The sequence below is a fragment of the Enhydra lutris genome, unplaced genomic scaffold, assembly GCF_002288905.1.
Source record: "Enhydra lutris kenyoni isolate GAN:26980312 unplaced genomic scaffold, ASM228890v2 scaffoldscaffold55, whole genome shotgun sequence".
NCBI lineage: Eukaryota > Metazoa > Chordata > Mammalia > Carnivora > Mustelidae > Enhydra > Enhydra lutris.
Window position 1 is genome coordinate 5,526,995 of NW_019154139.1, and position 19,189 is coordinate 5,546,183.

Sequence of the window (19,189 nt, forward strand, 5' to 3'; positions counted from 1 at the left end):
TTTTTGAGGGTATTTTCAGAATCATTCTGTTTGATGCAGCTTCATAAAGTAACATTATGCTCTGTCATGAAGGAGAGTAACACAGAATACATATATTGCTGAAAATGAAACACGACCAAGTTTTCTTTTCATTTATATTCAATTAGCCAGCATGTAGTACATCATTAGTTTCAGATGTAGTGTTCAATAATTTATCAGTTGTGTGTAATGCCCGGTGCTCATCACATCACTTGCCCTCCTTACTGCCCATCCCCCAGGTACCCCATCCCCCCACCCCTCACCCCATCCCCAGCAAACCCTCAGTTTGTTTCCCAGAGTTAAGAATCTCTCATGCTTTGTCTCCTGCTCTGATTTCTTCCCATTCGGTTTCCCCTCCCTTCCCCTGTGATCCTCTGTGCTGTTTTTTATGTTCCACATGAGTGAAACCATGTGAGAATTGTCTTTCTCTGAGACTATTTCATTCAGCCTAATCCCCTCCACTTCCATCCACGCCAATGTAAATGGTAAATATTCAATCCTTTCTGACGGCTGAATAATAATCGTTTGTGTATATGGACCACATCTTTATCCATTCATCTGTTGAAAGGCATCTTGGCTCCGTCTATAGTTTGCCTGTTGTGGACATTGCTGCTATGAACATTGGGGTGCATGTGCCCCTTCGGATCACTACATTTGTATCTTTGGGGTAAATACCCAGTAGTGCGATTGTTGGGTCATAGGGTAGCTCTATTTTCAATTTTTTGAGGAACCTCCATACTGTTTTCCAGAGTGGCTGTACCAGCTTGTGTTCCCACCAACAGTGTAGGAGGGTTCCCCTTTCTCTGCATTCTCACCAACACCTGTCGTTTCCTGACTTGTTAATTTTAGCCATTGTGACTGGTGTGAGGTGGTATCACACTGTGGTTTTGATTTGTAGTTCCCTGATGACAAGTGATGTTGAACATTTTTTCACGAGACACGATCCAGTTTTAATACTAGTTGGGGGGATTAAACATGAAAATCTTGTGAAGGTCTTAGCACAGTGCTACTCATCACAAAAGCTGTTACCGCTAACAGTCACGACAGGTTTTGATGGAGGAAATTCGGCAGATTTCAGAATTCACCCTCGTCAGGAGTCAGCTGTCATGCATTGTCACCCACGCATTCTCACAGAGCCCAGTGTCCCCTCCCATCCCACAGCCTCACCCCTTCCTCAAACTTCAGGAGATGAACCGCTGAGACAGCAAATGCAGGTCTGGTTTGGAGGTCCTTTTTCTGCTTGCAGCAAGGAGGTGGATGTCAGGGCTATTTCCCTGTCCACTCCCCCGACCCCTGTCCCCTCACGGAAGGCTCAGGACACCGCTGCCCTTTAAGCCCCAGTTGCCCAAGTCTGGCTTCATCACAAGCTCAGTCTGCCTTCCTGACTGGCCCCAGGCTGAACACAGAATGCTGTTAGGTCTTAGCATCTGCTGGTGGTCACTAAGTAACTTCCTCGTCTGCTATTCCTGCTGTCCCGCCTGTCCACCATAGTGGTCATCAGCACACGTAGAACGTGGTCTGCGGTCCTCCCCAGGCTCCTCTCTGCTCACCTTGCCTGGCGCTTTCACCAGCACATAGCCTATACATCCAGTAAGAAGCTCCTTCTCTCCCCATCCCCTGTTTCCCCATAGCCTGTTCCTCCTCCCTCCAGAAAGCGGCCCCTGAGCCCAGGCCATGGCTCGCCCCGCCTCCAGGCTCTCAGGCACCATGGACAGCGCCATGAGGCCCTGACATTCGGCCTCCAGACTGCCCGGGAGAGCTTTGGAATGCCTGGGACTCAACATACCTGCTCCACTACCCTGCTCAGCCTCCAAGCCCACAGATTCTGCTGAAATCCCTGTGGGCCTCGAAGTTTTAGGCTTAAGGGAACCCTTAGCCAGCAGTGGTGCTACAGCATCATGTCGTAGTAAGGGCCCTCAGAAACTGCCTTTCCAATTCTAACCGCTGGGAGTGTAAATTCTCTGCACTGATGTCCAGAAATAAGAGCGGTCTGGATCCACGTTTACTCCCTTAACTCAGAGCGGACACTCACTGTGTGTTTGTGAAGTGAACCAAAGGACAGAGCAAATGAGTGGATGCAGGAGAACAAAGGCCTGACCTCCCCAGGGCCGCCTCCACATGACCTCTCCCTGCACGGTGGCCCTGACTTGTGGTTCCCTCTCCAAGGCCAGGGAGCCTGGGCTTCCCTTTCAGCGAAGTCTGAACCTCTGGTTGGATCCTCTCTGAGACCCGCCTCTGGGTGGCACTTTTCCTCACAGAGCCGGGGCTCCCCTGGGACCTGCGATGAGCGGTGGGCCCGGAGCCACGAGATGACTTATTATTTTTTATAAGGATCAATCTTCCTTTTTTTTTTTTTTTTTTTTGCCCAGAATGCTGCTGAGTGGGCTGAGAAAATGCCCAAAGGCCCGCCGTCTACGTGTCCCAAGGAAACGGCAAACCAGGAGCTGCTGGCTCGGCTGCACAAGGCGGTGGGCTCCCACTACCGCGCCATTGCTCAGGAGTTCGAGAACTTCGACACCATGAAAACGAACACTGCCTCCAGGGATGAATTCAGGGCCATTTGCTCCCGCCACGTCCAGATTCTGACAGATGAGCAAGTAAGAAATGCATTTGGTTCATTGTCCTACGTGGTGGTGTGTGAGCACATCAGGCCAGAGTTTAGGGCTATTCTCTATCTCGAAAATGCTGGAAGGTTTTGGGTGGTAGTGTTGTTATTGTTTTGTTTTCAGTCTCACTGAAGACTCACAGGAGCCTTCTGTTTGTGTAACAAGCATGAATTGCACCTTTTCAATCAGGGCACATATAAAATCAAGTTTTTAAAATCAAATTAAACTGGGCTCCAGTGACCATGCTCCCTCTTCCTCCCCTGGGTAATCGCTGGGCCTGTGCCACCCAGAGACGCAGCCGGTCTCTCCCCACACCTGAACGGGGCAGCGTGGAGCCTGGGATTTGCTCTGGGCCTCCCACCAACCCCCGTTCCCTCTCCCCGGCCTCCCCCTGGTTCCATTGCCAGTGTTTCCAGAAGCTCTGGGGGTACCACTGTGGCCATGCTGGTGACCTGTCCACCCCACAGGCTGGACACAGGCCACCCTCTTTGAAGGCCTCCTGCCCATCACAGAAGAGATTCTCAGCAGTTCCCTCCTCAAAAACTGAACGGTGCTCTTTTTAGCTCTGACAACCTGTTGCACTGGCTTTTCTGCCCTCCGTGATGACCTTCCAGAGCCAAGACCGCCTCCCAGCAGGACAGAATCCCGAGGGCCTGCCTTGCTTGCTGCCTTCAGTCCGTAATATCCCTACATGTCAGCGCCCAGGGCTTGTTCCTCACTGGGGCCCAAATGCCAAAAAAGAGCCCAGCACAGAGCAGGTGCTCAGCAAGTCCTAGTGAATGGATGGTGTCGTGGGTTCAGTGTCCACATTCTCTCACGCCACAGTCCAGTGGCCAAACAGCTGGGATGACACAGAGCACCAGGGATCCAAGCACGGAAGCAGAATTCCTCCCCAGCAGACAATGCACTGCTCCGAGCACTCGCCACTGGTCAAACAAGCTGCCACCCTCGTCCCGGAGAATAGCTCAGGTGGAAACTGAAATCCGAAATACTTCCGGAAGCAGCCCCACCCCCGTCCTTCCTCTGACTCTGCTTCGGCTCAGCCCGGGTTCCTGGGTGGAAAGGTTACTCTTGGCTCCCAGGTTGGGTCACTCCACGATGAGGCCTCATTTTCTCGGGGTTTCAGGATTAAGGGCTACAAGTATTCATACATCCGACCCCCTCCCCACTCAGGATCTGAACTCGCCACCCCACAGAAGGAATTCATTCATAATGAGTAATATGAACATCAGATTTCACTTTTCTAAAATCCCACTTTTTTAAAGCATTATGATCATTTTTGTTAACAAATGGAAGTGCTTTCCCCCGCAACCGTTCAGTCCCAGAGATCATCAAAGCTGAGCGAGATCGCTATTTGCAAATACTTCTCTCCATTACCATAAACGGATAGAAACCTTTACAATTAATCCAGTTGCCTTTATTATTCTATGGGGCCAACTTACAAAGGTTTGGCTAATAAAGATTTTTCATTTCATCTAAATGAGCAAAATTTTACTCTAATTATCGATGTAAATTAATGGCATGCTGGCATATCCGGTGTGTATGACAGAATTGGATTTGAATTGTCACTAAGAAAGCTTCCACCATCCCCAGCACATCCAGCTCCCCACCTCTCCAGCAAAATCAAGCACTTATTTTTAAATGCTGTCTCTAAAAATATGCAGACACATCTCAAATATAGACTGCATCATCGAGGCATCAAAGTCTGGCGCAAGTACCATGGTTTAAGTTGGGGAACGATTAGCAAAAATTGTGCTCTATTTGGGAAGGATGCTTCTGGATACAGGCTGGCAAACAGGAAGCCAAAGCCATAGAGATGCACGTTTTCTCCTTGTGCGAGTCATGTGCCAGGACCTTCTTGGGTGGATGGTACCGTGTCTGTACGGGAGACACAGAAGTAATTTGGCACCCCTAAATTGTCTGGACCTCGCTTGCCATTATTCAGAAGGGCTCCCTGAAGACGCTGGGACCCTTCCAGCCATGTTAACCAGCATCCTAGTAGAGATCTCCTGTCTTGGTTTATTGCCGTATAAAAACTAGCTCATCAAAAAAAAAAAAAAAAAAAAACCATCATGAAGCTGAGATGTCAACTTTCTTGACTTACAGAGCTCTGAAAGCAGGGGAAGTGCCACATCTTTTGAAATCTTTTGGTGTAATTAACCTTTCAGCAAAGGAGAGCGACTTTCGGAGCAGGTGGAGTTGGAAACTGATGGGTCTTTGTGACTCAGCAGAAAATGTCTAATAAAAGGCCATAGGAGCTGGGTCCACTCGGATATGACTTAAGAAGATAGGGACCCCCAGAGAGAGCCTCTCCTGGTCAGGCAATTTAGATCTGTCCGGGCGACTGCATGGGGACTTGGCTCTATTTGCGGCTGTTAGGGAAAGGAACCATTCAACATTCTGAACATTTCAGACATGGCGTTTCTTTAACAGACGCCTCTAGGAGGTGAGAAACACACAGGCAAATAACAAACAGCCCTTCAGACAGGCAGACCTGGGTTTCAATGCTGCTTCTGCACTTGTCCAGCTGTGTGTCCTTGGACAAGTTACTCCACCTCTCTGGGCTTCATTGTCCTTGAACTTTGTTTGAGTTTGTTGTTGCTGCTGTTACCCTGAGGGTGCGCGGTGCACAGGCACAGACTCCTCCAGCAGGAGACGGCCTCCGCTGTGTGTGGGCCCCAGAGCCAGCACCTCTGCCACGTTCCCACCCCTGATACCCCTTCCGTGGCAGTCAGACGCGATCTTATCTCTGTGGTGGGTCTCAGGCAAGAGAGTTCCCAATCCTCCCATCCCACTGCCGGCGTCATTGACCTCTGACCTTTGCTCTGTACAGGTGCAGACTCTGGGGTTGCCCCCCCCCTCCTCCAGGCCGTTTGCTGACATCCTTCCCCCAGGCGCCATGGATCTGTGGCTGGGCCCTGAGGGAAGGAGTTCCTACCCCTCCTAGAGGCAGACGGGTTTGCTTCTTCCTTCCCTCCCCCAGGGGTCCTGGTCTTGAGTGGGTTTTGCTACGCCTCCCCCAGAGGCTTTAGGCTTTCACTTCCCCTGAGCCGAGGCTCTGGAGAAGCGAGTCTGTCTATGCCGTCGTCATTCGCATTGTCTCCGGAGCCGCGACAGGGGCGGGTGGAGGAGAGCGTGTGAGCGTGAGCGTGACCTGTGTCTGGGCCTCCCAGCCAGTCCAGCCCCTGGTGCCAGCCCACACTTGCCCTGGACGGATCTGTTAACATTGTAGCCGATTTCCTCCCGAGCTCTGCCAGGCGTGAGGGCTGGGGTGTCCGGTTCTCCTGGAGACTTGGGGCTCCGTGACATTCGGTCCCCTGGGCTCCCTGGAGCCTCCCCTCTCTGATGGGCCTTACACGTTCTGATCTGGTAAATATTTGACTTTCTCTTGTTGTGGGATGGGAGGGGCGCTGTCCGGCAATTTCCCCATCACAGCAGTGGACCCCGGAGTCACGTGTTTTTCGGTGTCCGGAAGGCGGCTGCTACCGCGTTGGAGGGGACGTTGCAGGAAGCGCACGATCTGCCACCGTGACGTGGAAACGGACTCACTTTCAGCTCGTTCACAAACCGCCAGAATTTTGCCTGGGTTTCGCGCCCGGCTCCCAGGCCTGTAATTTCAGAACGCACTCTCGTGGTGCCCGTTTCCGGTCCTCTTGATGCCTCTCCAGTCCCCGCAGCCCCCAGCAGCCTCCGTCCTGTGCCACATCCTTCACCTCGGTCAGTGTTCTTGGGTGTGCGGACCTATCGAGATTGAGGGGCCGCGTGTGGGTTTCCACTTCCCACCCATCCAATTCCACGTCCTCCTGGCAGCGTTCATTCTGCCCTTCATGGTGCAGAGAGGATTTCCGTGGTCCTGCCTTGACTTTCACTGGTACCACAAGATCTAATTAGGAGTTGGTCCCTCCCTGCTCCTCCTGGCACACTAGGAGACACCATTATTGTCCTTGTGGTTCCATATATACCCTCGCTTCCATGTTCCAGGTGTTCACTGCATCCTCAAGCATTCACACCCTCCTTTGCATTTACCCTTGATAACATGACCTTCCTCCTCCTTCCTCCCCCGTGTTGCTAACGCAGGCACGCAGGAGAGCCCTCCACAACCCACTTCCTCTTATTCAGCCACATCTCACTGTGTTTCCTGAAAGCCCTGCATGAGGACTGGGATCACAATATGGCTTTGTGCCCTCTGTCCCCCCTCATTTTTAAAGAATCTTACCATTGTCTGGTCAGTCTTCTGTGAGTTTTGTAGGACTTTCAGCAGTTGAGCAAACATTTCCAGAGCATCTGCTGTGGGCTAGTCCTTTTGTGAGATGTTCAACGTTCGAAGATGAGTCTCGGACAATCTTCAGAGAGCTTCAGGACCGGGAAGGGCGATGTCACTTGCATGGGTGGCTTCAGCACAAGGGGAGAAGGTAGAGAAGCGTGCCAGTCATCTGTCCTGGGGGGTTGGGAGAACCTTCCTGAAGGGAGACAGTTGGAGGTGGTCACTGCCCTTGGTGATGGTGAATTCTCTCTGAGACCACGTGGTGAGCCACTTTCTCAAGGTCTCTCGTTTCCACACACGGCGCCTCTTGGAGCCATCCTTGTAACTTCCTGAAAGTCTACTATTCTTTTGAAATAAAAAGTTTAAAACATTAATCAAGAATATTGTCCCAGACTAAACCTGTTTCCCTTCTCAGGGCCTGGAACATTCCCTGTCTCTTCCCCACCCCTCAGTGCTTCATTTCCAGAATTTCAAACAGAGCCAGCAGGGTCTCTCATCACTGCCTTTGGGAAACCCGGAGGCCAAAAGCGCTGGCCAAGGCCAAGGCCCACAGGAAGGAGGGGACACCGCTCCCCTTGGCATGTGCTGGAATCTGGGGCCCTACTGGTTCTGAAAGGCCCTAAAAACCAACTCAGAATTAAGTTACCCCTCTTCTTAGTTCCCCGAAAGCCCTCAGTCATCAAAAGTGGCTCAGGTAGGATGCTGGGGTCACTTTGCTCTCTATCTGTGCTCATACGGTCCAGACACAGCCTGGAACCAACCCAAAGCCACACGCTTCACTCTGGTTCCCCTTTTCCAGCTGGTGGGGAGGCAGCTCTGGTCCTCTGTGGGCCGCATACTACGGCTGTGAGCGCAGCGGGGAGCATGGCAGAACTCAGGTACCTGCAAGGAAGAGCAACGAGTCCGGCTGGCCCTCCCCAGGACCACGGTGGACCGGGCTTTGATTTGCATTTTCCCCCACAGTGTCCTTATATATGCGCAGCTCAGGCTCTGTGACTCATCACAACATTTAATGGCTTCAACTACTCACTAAGGGCACAATTCAATTAAAAAATGTCCTGCAGAAGCCATGAGTAATCCTCTTGAACGAATGAATCCTCTTGAATGAATAATCCTGTTCGTCTTTCAGAGGCTTCCATAAAGCACAGACCAAGTGGGGTTCCCCCCCTTTTCAATTTTTTTTTAAATAGATGTGGGTCTCAGACCTCTGCTGTGAGCGCTGGCCTTCCCCAGCTCCCGCCCGCGTCTCAGGGGCGCCGCGGGAGACTCCGTTGGGCTCTTACGCTCACGCTGGGGACTAACATCTGCTTCTTTGCCAGTTTGACAGACTGTGGAGCGAGATGCCGGTCAATGCCAAGGGCAGGCTGAAGTACCCGGACTTCCTGAGCATGTTCGGCTCCGAGAGAATGGCAACACCGCCGACCACTGGCAGTTCCGTCAAGGCCCAAAGGGGCAGCAGTGTTCCCGAAGTCTCGTACAGAAGTAGGTCGGCAGTGTCATCGCCCACTCACGACCTGAAGCCTGGGTTGAAACCTCCGAGCCTCCCGTGTGTGAGTCCTTGATGTCGTGCCGCCGTCACCAGGGCCCCAAAGCCCCCAACCCCCTCTGGACCTAAGGGGCCTAGAGTCTCTAAGGGACAGGTGACTGAGAAGGTCACCTGGGCAGAGTCTGGGGTAGGGTCACAGGAGAGGAGCCCACAGGTGTGTCCTTAGCACTCACCTGCCTGGAGAAGGAAGGGCGGAGGTGTGAGGAAAGATTGGGGAGAGGGTGGGTGGAAGGGAGGTATGGGGTGTGGAAGGAGGAATAAGGCAGCTTTAGGGTGAGAAATGGGTACAGGAGCAGGGGCAGGAGACTCTAGATGTCAGCAAGCTGGGGTTTCATCAGGCAGGAAAGCAAATGTCCCATGGCAGGGAGGCAGCGTGTACAAGGCCCCAACTGTGTGCCCTGCTGTGAAGTGTTGCTCCTATTTTACAGCTGAAGATACTGAGGCTTGAATAGGTATCCTTACATTAGATGCGGAGAGACCCAGTTTCAAACCAAGGCCTGTCTAACGTTGCGGCTCTGCCCCCAGGCTGAGCTGCCCAGCCTGGGGCACAAGAAAGAGGCCAGATTCATGGAGGCTCTTACCTCATCTGCGGGAGGGATGACAGTGTCTCCGGGGAAGGGGGCTTGAGAGTATCCCAGCCGTGTACTTAGGGCCGCCATCACTGGGCTTCGTGCGTGGTGAGCGCTCAGAGATGGAAGTTATCCCTCCTTCACTCAGTCGATGCACGTTTACTGCACACCTACTACGTGCTGCATCTTTATTCTAGAGCTAAGAATGAACAAAGGTGCCTGCCCTTGTGGAGTTTACATTCTTGGAATAATAGCCAAGAAACGGTGAATAATAAGTATTTAACAAGATGAAGACAGTGAGTCGAGCAGAATGAAGGGTGGGGGGTCAGGAAGACCTCAAAGATGTCCATGTCCTAATTTCTGGGAGCTAAAATATGTCACCTTACATGGCAACGGAGAATCAGGGCTACAGATGGAATTAAAGGTGCCCACCAGCTGACTTAAGACAGGATTATTCTGAAGTGGCCAGGAAGGCCCAAGGCACCCACAAGGGTCCGTACACGGGGAGACAGAGGCAGAAGGGAAGTGTCAGAGAGACGCCATTGGAGAAAGGGCCACCTGATGCTACTGACTTGGAAGGTTCAGGAAGGGACCACAAGCTCAGGAGTGTGGGCGCGTCTAGATGCTGGAAAAGGTAAGAAATGGATTCTCCCTTAGAACCTCGGAAAGCACTCAATCCTACTGACACCCTGATTTTAGCTCAGTGGGACCCATTTCAGGCTTCTGACCTCCAGAACCGGAAGAGAATAACCATGTGCTGTTTTAAGCCACCAAGTCTGTAGCTCTGTTACGGCAGCTGCAGGAAACATGCTGCGGGGGCGGGGGGTGGGGGGGTGCGGGCACAGCAAGGACCTGGGCTTTCAATGCCGGGGTGGAGCCCTGCAGGTGTTCAAGCAGAACAGTGATAGGAAAGCAAGCCTCCGTATAAAGGCACCTGTCTGTGTGTTGAGTAGGGGCTGTGCGTGGAGCAGATGCTGGAGGCATGGGCAGAAGAAGCAAGGAGTGGGGGAGAGGCTGCAGTGGTCCAGGGGAGAGGCCTGGTGGCTCCGAGCGAGGTGGGCAGTGGGGAGCTGGTGGCCAGAGGTCAGATGCTGGATGTGTCTTTGAGGTAAAGCCAATAGGATGTCCCAACAGATTAGGTGTTGGCTTGAGAGAGAGAGAGTCCAGGATGGCTTCTGAGGTTTTGGCCTGAGCACCTAGAAGAAAGGTGTTACATCCACCCAGATGGGGAAGGCGCAGGTGGTACAGGATTCCGGAGAAAGAGCAGGAATTTAACTGAGTTGGTTACTGTAGCAGATAACCTTAGGACGGAGGATGCATGAGCTACATCTAATTCATTCCCCGTATTTAAATGGATAATACAATAGACCGAGAACGGCCTCATACTTGGTCCACATAATTTCACAATATTGCACATTCTGGAAGGGAGTGCAGGATTAGACATCCATGAAAATAACAAGTGACTCCCTTTCTTTGATAAGACTCTTCCTCTGGTGAAAAATATGTTATTGTCACCACACACACACACACACACACACACTCACACACCAGTAATATATTTAAATAACATCTCCGTATACTTGAATCTTGGCTACATGTTTATTTCCAAAACTATGTTGGTCATTGCATTTAGGCGCCAATACAGCCCACCGATGGAAGTAACAAATGGCAGGATACCATCTCTGTTTTGCTCCTCCTTTATTTCTGAGCTAATACTGCCTGTGAAATCTTGAACCCCAAACCTGAGCCCTGCCTGTAAGTTTGTATCATGATTTCCATTTTGAATCTCACATTACAAGACAATTTCCATTCCTTTCTCTCTAGACCCCCGCCAGTGCCGGCTCGGTGCCAGGCCCCCTACCCTTGCAGAACTGCGAGCCCATAGAGAGCAAGCTCCGGAAGCAAATTCAGGGCTGCTGGCGAGAGTTACTGAAGGAATGCAAAGAGAAGGACGTGAACAAGCAGGGCGAGGTCACCACAGCTGAATTCCTGGGTGTGTTCTCGTAGAGTGTCACCTGCTGGCACAAGCCCATCCCCCCCCCCCCCCCGTGGCAGGCTGGGGACCTCCGTAAATGCTGCCTGGGGGACAAGAATTCCTAAAGCACCTCAACCCACCACAGGGCCCGTTCATGCCCACGTGACTAAGTCTGCCCACCGTGGCGTTCTCAGCGTGAGAAATCACGGACTTGCTTGTGGTCTCTGGGCAGCATGAAAGGTTCACAGGCTTGGAGAGCTGGTGGAGATGGGACAGGCGGAGGAGGGCCACGGCTGGGGACAGGCCAGCCCACCAGGGCATCTTCTTCACCCTATTGATCGCTTTGATGAGCTGTTCAAATGACATCATCTGGGTTTATAGTTCGCCTCATGGTTGCATGTGATTTATGCAGCATTTTACGTTACATAAAGGTAAATCTGACCTTGTCGCTCCCCTGCTTGAAGCCCCCTGTGGTCAGCTCCCCCTCCTCCTGACCAATCTTTAGGTCCCTTTTTAAGGAAAATGTTTGTCTCAAGAACCTCCAATATTCATATAAATCACTTTCATGATAATCACGGGTTAAAAGTGTGCAAACGAAACAAGGTGTGAACCCTGTAAGTGAACAGCTCCTATGAAAAATAACCATTTCTAAATGAAATATAGAAGATGAAATCAATAATAATCAAGCATTGTTCCACTGATTTTACATGACATGTTTTGCTAAAACCAAATCAGCAATGTTGGTTTTAATGCATGTTTGAGTTCCATTTGGTTTTTAGTTAATTCTTCTGATTTGAGGCTGACGAACCTTAGCTTGTCTCGTCGCTGTGTTTAGTTTTTACCCAGGAACCCGCTGAAGCCGCCCATCCATTATCCTGCTCAGCTTGTCTGGCTTCAGTAGCACGTCCAAAATTCCATGCTGTAAAATGTACACTTACTAATTTTCAGAAGTCCTTCTGTATGTCCTGAGCCCTGCTGATGACTTTCTGCAAGTCGGAGCAGCAGAGCCGGGCCACCCCTGGAGGCTCCCCAGCCCAGCCCCGTCCCGCCCCGCGTGTCCTGGTCAGCATCGCGATCTGCTGTCTCTTCCGTGCAAAGGCAGAAGGACCTCGGGTTGCACATCGCACCTGGTGTCTTCCAGCCTGTGTTTGGTTTGAAGGCACCGTTTATATGCAGAAAGTCACTTCCGGTGCTTTTCCTCCCCAGCCTTAGCAAGCAGCGCTCCGACTCTGTCCCTCCCCGTTCCTCAGCACGGCTTCCTCTGTGCTCTGACTGTACCGCTGGGACCACAGCAGTGGCGGCTGCAGCACCAGGCCAGCGAGGGCCCAGCAGGATGCAGGGGACCCCTCCCTCCTCGCCGCGTGGAGTTTGCTGTGCACCTGCCTGTCTGCTTCCGTGTCTGTCCAGCCACACCCACCATGAGCCTGTGAGCCAGGACCCAGCCCCGAGCCCCTCAGCAGGAGATGAACGAATGCGGGCATGAACAAATGAATGAGTGAACAAATTGCCAGCAGCTGAACCGGTGTTTCTGTCTTTAGCTCTTGTGGAGAAGTTCAGTCTGGACATAAGCAAAGAGGAATGCCAGCAGCTCGTCGTGAAGTACGATTTGAAGAACAACGGGAGGTTTGCGTACTGCGACTTCATCCAGAGCTGTGTCCTCCTGCTGAAAGCGAAGGAAACCTCCCTGATGCAGAGAATGAGAATTCAGAATGCGCATAAGATGGTAGGCAGAGTCACCTTCCGGCAATGCCTGGGGCTCGAAAGGCTTTCTCACCTCTCTCAAGTCATTGTAAATTCGGATTGTCTGGCTTCATAGCCATGGTGGGCACAGTGGGCATGGAGCCTCTGGGAGGGGCCGCTGGCCAGTGAGGACCCACCTGTCAGATGTCCCCAGTCTCACTGCCACCCCCCCACGGACCCCGAAAATGGACTCAGATTTTGTCTATACACATATACATGCAAATCACACGTGCGTGATAATCATGGTATCTGTATATCACGTGTGTGCAATATATGTGGACAGGTGTGATGGGTGTGTACTGTATTCGTGTGATCTGCGCATGTGGATGTGTACACATGACTCTCGTGATGCGTGCACGTGTTCCCATGATAGTGCGTGTGATGTGTGCGTGTACGTATAATGCGAGTATGTAGACACTTCTCAAGCAAGTCTCTGTTGTCCCGTCTTCTCCATTACATAAAGGCCTGTACAGCCCCAGCACTTTCCAGGCGGGCACACGACCCCCAGGGTCTGCTCAGTGGGTGCAAAGCCAGCGAGCTGGTGGCTTCCTCAGGGAGGCAAGAGGTGCAGGTAAAGGCTTTGAGAGCATCGCAAACAGCTCAAAATTTCCTTCGTTGGAAATAACTCAGAGATTTTCTTTCTCTCCTTCTGGAGCCCTGTGAGCGCCTGGAGACCCAAGACTGGGGACAGTAGCCTGGCTCTCTGGCTCCTCCCCCAGCACCAGGAGACACCCGTTTTGCAAACAGAAATGAAACTTTTTTTTTTCTTTCACTACAAAAGAGTCTGTGTTTTAAGGACTCGGGTGATTGGATTGGGTCCCCCAGGATAACCCAGGACAATGTACATGTCTCTTTCTTTTTTTTTAAGATATTATTTATTTATTTGTCAGAGAAAGAGAGAGAGAGAGAGCACAAGCAGGGGGTGTAGCAGGCAGAAGGAAAAGCAGGCTCCCTGCTGAGCAAAGAGCCTGAAGTGGGACTCGATCCCGGGATCATGACCTGAGGCGAAGGCAGAGGCTTTAACCCACTGAGCCATCCAGGCATCCCAAAGTGAAACATTTTTAATGGAAACATCCATGTATGTTCAAGCCTCTGGGGCAGGCCAGACCCTTTCCTCTGGGTTGGGGGAAGGGGGGGTTGGAGACTCATCATCTTTCTTGCATAAACTGTACCCACAATGCATTGTCTATAATTTCCTTTTCGCTTTTTTGAAGAGGAATGAGAACCAAAAGATGCCTAAATAGCAGGTGGAGGGCACCGTCCTGGGTTTTTACCTTTTCTCTCCATTTTTTATCAGTTTTGTGATCCCCACTCACACCCAGTCCAGCCTGTTCTCACGGACTCGCAGTTCTCCCGTCTCTCCGAAACACGACGCAAACAAACCAACAACAGCTTTCCCTGCTGCTTCTCCATCATCTGTGATACTGAACTGAAGGGCAAGTGCAGCTAGCGTGGCCAGCTCGGGGGGCAAACAGCTCCAGCACCCCGGGACGCAGCTGTAGGGACCCGCATGCAGGGTGGACCGCCCCACCCCGGCCGCTCCCCGCAGGTCCCCATCACGCCCGGGAGCAGCAGGGTCACGCTGGGTCAACCCAGCAAACAGTAGACCCATGCAGAACGTTTCTATGCAGCCAAATTTGCATGTGATTTTGTGCAGAATCGGGTGTCGTCTTTGTGCAGTTCCTGCTTTAGATGAGAGCTAGCATCAGAGGCTTAGGCCAAGTGACGGCAGGAAAAGCTAAGATTAAGACAGTTGTTTCTCAGCTTCTAAGATTAAGACAGTTGTAGCTCAGTTTTGCTGTGAGCGGAGAGAAGACTGTCTTCCTTACATCTTCAGGGGACCCAGGAGCACAGGTGCGAGCTCTGGAAACTGCACAGCCTGCAAGGCCCCTGCCAGCTCTGGCCTTCCTCCCCCTCTCCGGGCCTCAGTTTCCCCTCCTGAAAATGAGGGAGGAAGCTGCTGGGTTCTAAGGCCCCTTCTGAAACCTCCCCTGTGCAGAGACTGCCCATCTGCACCGAGGGGCCAAAAAGCTGACTTCTAGTCTCCTGGCAGTGAAGCGACAGGTGCTCCAAGATGGCCCCACGGGGAGCTGAGCCTCGGGGCAGATACCAGCGCACTGCCCGTGTGCTGTCTCACTGCCCCCCCCAACCCCGCCCCAGCTCTGGACATTACCCCAGAAGGGACTACAGCTGCCACTCTGTGCTTCAGAAAGAGTCTGGCCTTCCACCCCGTCCCTACCCTGGGTGTGAGTGATAGGTGGGAGACAATTCTCAGGGCCTTTCCTAGGAAAGCGTGCGGCCAACACCTCCAGAAGGCCTGCCCCGCCTGCTGCTGGTCCTGGTCCATGTTCCAGTCCCACCATTTCTTTTTCTAGTTCTTTGGGGATCTTCTCTGCAGGGACAGCCCTCTGGGGAAGCCAGGTGGGACCCCGCTTTCCGGCCACGCCCGAGCTATCCTAAGCTAGGATGGGAAGAGCCTTTCTTGAGCCACGCATGGGTGTGGGAAGAGCCAGGAAAGCACAGAATCCTTTCTTTCTCGAGTGCAGATCGGGTACATCGGGAGCTAACTAAAGCTAGAGGGTATCTGGTGAGTTTCCATCGTAGGTGCTAAATGATGGGGAAATTGAAAGCAATTTAACTTTGCACTAATTTGTTTTATGTAAAGCCATGTTAAAATTAAACCTTCCCAAAATGTGTTACACATTATTGCCTACAGTTCACCTCTGTGATATTCAGACATGTGTTAAGGCGAAATCATGCTAAAATATCTTGTTTTCAATCTAATAGCACCTAAATGAAATAATCACAGTGTAGTGTACTATCTAATTACAAGATATAATTACAACCTTGTGATTTTTTTTTTAAACTCTGTTCATTATCATAACCTACTTAGAAGACCCAAACTGAAATCTCTTTACCTCAAAGTATTTTGCAATCGGCCAGCTATCTCTCCCTGGCCCCCTCTCTCCTCCCTAACCTGAGAGGAGCAGAGCCCGGATCTGTCCTGGTCCTGCCCCTTCACTTCTCTGAGCCTCCCGTCTTCCACTCTGTGAAATGGGGATCAACGCCGCCACCTTCCTCCCAGGCGAGGGAAGCAGGTGGGGAGTAAGTGACACGTAATGAACAGCAGGGTTGGTGATCTGCCAGTATGGCGATGAGCTCTGCTTGGAGGCCCCGTTCTAGAGGGGAGTGGACCAGGGTAGCCCAGGGTAGGGATGAGCAGGGGCAAAACAGGTCGAAGGTCCTCAAGGGGAGCTCACGGCCGCAGGGCTGAGTCTGTCTACCCCACACTACCCATTCAGAAGCTCCATTCTCACCGCTTCTTGGTTTCTGTGTGTGTTTTTTTTCCCAGAAAGAATCTGGTGCTGAGACTTCTTCCTTTTATTCAGCTTTACTGCGTATTCAGCCCAAAATTGTGCACTGCTGGAGGCCGATGAGGCGCACCTTCAAAGCCCACGATGAGGGCGGGACGGGGCTTCTAAGTGTGGCTGATTTCAGGAAGGTGAGCTCAGCTCTTGGGTGTCTGTTATGTCTGCACCGGGAGAACCAGCCACATGCCAGTGGCCAGAAAACCTCAAAAGAGGAGCCCTTACCTCCCTGGTGAAGGCCCAGGTGTGAGCGGCTATCCTGGGCCTCATTTCCTTGGGGCCCCGAAGTTGTAACGTGCCCCTCACCTGCAGACCCCAGGTTCTCCTCCCTGAAATTTTCTAGAACCCTGCGGGGACATGACCTGAGCCCTCTGGACACCACTACAGGGGCCACTGGTGCTTGGAGCCCGGGCCGGACCCCACACAAGGCTGGGCCCATGGTCTTCATGGGGGAACCAGGGCCTGCGTCCACCTTGCAAGACCCCCAGAGCAGGAGCTCAATAAAGCAGGGTTCCAGCTATGGGACCTCGACCAGCAGAGGCCAGTGCTGCCTCCTGGGAGACGGTCGCCCCTCTCCTCCCCCAGCTGCCCTCCCCGTGGCGCCGGCCGCCTCCCCACAGCAGCTGGCCCAGCCGCTCTCCCCTGCAGCGTGAACTCTGGCGCCTCCGGCGTGCCCGTGGGAGTGTGCAACACCCCTAGGACGCGGGGTCCACAGGGGCTGCAGGCACCTCCCCCCAGACCAGAGAAATGGGCCACACTCAAGGCCGAGTCAGAACTCCTGCTTTCCGAATCACGTAGAGCTCGTGGACGTAGCAGATTCTGGGCCCTGACCCCTGCCTTCCCGCTTTCTCTGCCCCGCCCAGCCATGGAGGTTGAGAAAGTAACTGCGGTCCCAACGTTAGATTCAAAGTCACGTGCTGCGGTCAGGAAGGACGTTCAGAACGCCAAAGGGCGATGACCTCAAAATGCACTTCCAAAAATGTTTCCCTCAGGTTCATCTCTGCCTTCAATTAAAACAAATTTTAAAAGTAAAACCCTCTCCCTTCAAGTCGGGAACATGAGCAGAAGTTGGTGGGTGGGCCAATGGGGCTGCCGGAAGGCGGAGGGGACGTCCCAGCAGCTCCCCCGGGGACACCTGCCCTCAGGCCACCCCCCCACCCCCCCAACCCCCAGTGGCTTTCCAGCTCAAACTGTTTGTCTTTACTTTGGGCTCAAGTCAACTCTCAGCCTGGCCTTCTCCTTCCGTCTCCAGGCCAAGAGGGGAAGGAAACAGGGTCCTGTCTGTATCCCAGGCACTTGGGGGTGGGTGGCAGAGGGAAGGGAGTACTCGAAAGGTAGATGTGGCCTCAACAGAGCCAGATTCAGAGACGAGCTGGGAGTCAGGGATACGCAGGCTCAGCTTCCTTGGCGGGGCCTGTCGTCCCACTGCCCGGAGGAATCTCGGGCTCTTCCAGCCCCGTGTTCTAGCCTCCTGTGAGAAACAAATTATAACACATATATTTCCAAGATAGGAAATCCATAACTTAATCTTTACTTTTACTTATGAGGGAGACCATCTATTAGGGTCTGTCTTAGCTGCATGTCACAGGGGGGACCCAGCAGCTTAAACGCAGTGGAAGTCTGTTTCTCTGTCACATAAAAGAGGCCCCGGGCTAGCAAGAGCTAGCTCGGTGCTGGACAGTCACTGGGGACCCCATTGTTCTTGCTCTACCATCCTTAGCACCTGGCTTCCTTCCACAAGGTTGCCTCATGGTCTGTGGTGGTTGCTGGGGCCCCAGCATCACGTCTGTAGTCCAAAGGGGCCAGCGCCTTTAATTTAGAGGAGGCTTCCCAGAGGTCCTCCATCACGTTCTCACTTGGGTTTAACTGGCTAGAACATACCTAGCTCTGAGAGAGGCTGAGAAGTGTGGCCTTTTAGCTGCACACATAGCAGCCTGGTGAAGACCAGGGGGTCTGCTCACTGAGGGGGAAGGGGCAGCCACTGCAGGTGGGCAGCCAGCTCCGCCATGGGCCGTGTTACTGTCACATCAGCCACACCCGGCTCCCTGCACCTGCTGTCCTGCCCTCCTCCCAGGTGGGCTGCACCCTGAGGCCCCGCCCTCATTAAGGCCCTGTGGCCAGGTCTCCCACCTAGCGCTCTACTCTCTGTCCATCTACCTTGCCTGAACGTGTTGACCAGCCCCACTACCCTGCAGGGAGGCGATGGCTCTTAACCTTCTATTCGGGGAGGGGAGGGTGGGGAGAACCAGCAGCTTCCATAGGACAGGAAGAGTCTCCAGTTTGACACCCATGGTGCATGCTCTGACCCTTGGCAGGGTGAGGGCAGAGGAGAGAGGAGGCAGGAGGGAGGGAGGGAAGCGGGGTGGGGGGGGAAGGGAGGGGCATGTGCGATGCGGGGAGAGGGCTGCTGGGGCCGCTCTGGAGGTGGGATGTTGGGACGGGGCGTCAGAGGGGCGGCATGTGGCCGGCCCCTTGCTGGCAGCCCACCTCCTTGAGCACACAGGCCAGCGGGCGCTCTGTCTGGGGGGCTCTGTCCGGCAGGTCCTGAGACAGTACAGCATCAACCTCTCGGAGGAGGAGTTCTTCCACATCCTGGAGTATTACGACAAGACGCTGTCTTCCAAAATCTCCTACAACGACTTCCTCCGGGCCTTCCTCCAGTAGGTGACTGCTGTGGCGCATCTGGCGGGGACCAGCCGGGACCACGAGGCCTGTCCCTAAGACTAACGAAATCCCAGAATCGGGGTGGGGTGGGGGGAGGGTCGTGAACGTTCGGCGTGTCTCCAGAAACACAGCCAGCCTTGTATCCTTCCCGGCGGTGAAGGCTCAGAGCTGCCCCGCGGCTCCGACACGGGAGGGGTGTCTGCAGGCGGCTTCAGGGCCCCCTGAGCCGGGAGACCCTGCACTTGGTTAGAGCAAATAAAGCTGTTAGTCTTTGTGGGAATGATTCTTAAGGGTTCATAAGAACCCCCAACGATAAAATGCTTAAAAACTTGGGATTCCTGGAGATTTTTATTCATAAGAGCCTGGGGAACCCAGAAGGCCTTCCTGTGTCCTGGGTGAGGTCAGTGGCTCTGCTGGGCTTGTCCGCACGGCCACCTCT

The 19,189-nt window shown here is 53.0% G+C and overlaps 1 protein-coding gene across 1 annotated transcript in view; it reads left to right on the forward strand.

The window, feature by feature from the left end:
* The window catches only part of LOC111157666 (EF-hand calcium binding domain 6), a 202,967-nt gene extending 184,217 nt beyond the window's left edge, over window positions 1-18,750 (forward strand). The window contains 6 exon segments of the mRNA XM_022519282.1: window positions 2,388-2,615; window positions 8,208-8,438; window positions 10,828-10,996; window positions 12,517-12,701; window positions 16,071-16,220; window positions 18,628-18,750. Coding sequence (XP_022374990.1) covers window positions 2,388-2,615; window positions 8,208-8,438; window positions 10,828-10,996; window positions 12,517-12,701; window positions 16,071-16,220; window positions 18,628-18,750 — 1,086 coding nt within the window.
* The last annotated feature ends 439 nt before the right edge of the window (window positions 18,751-19,189 follow it).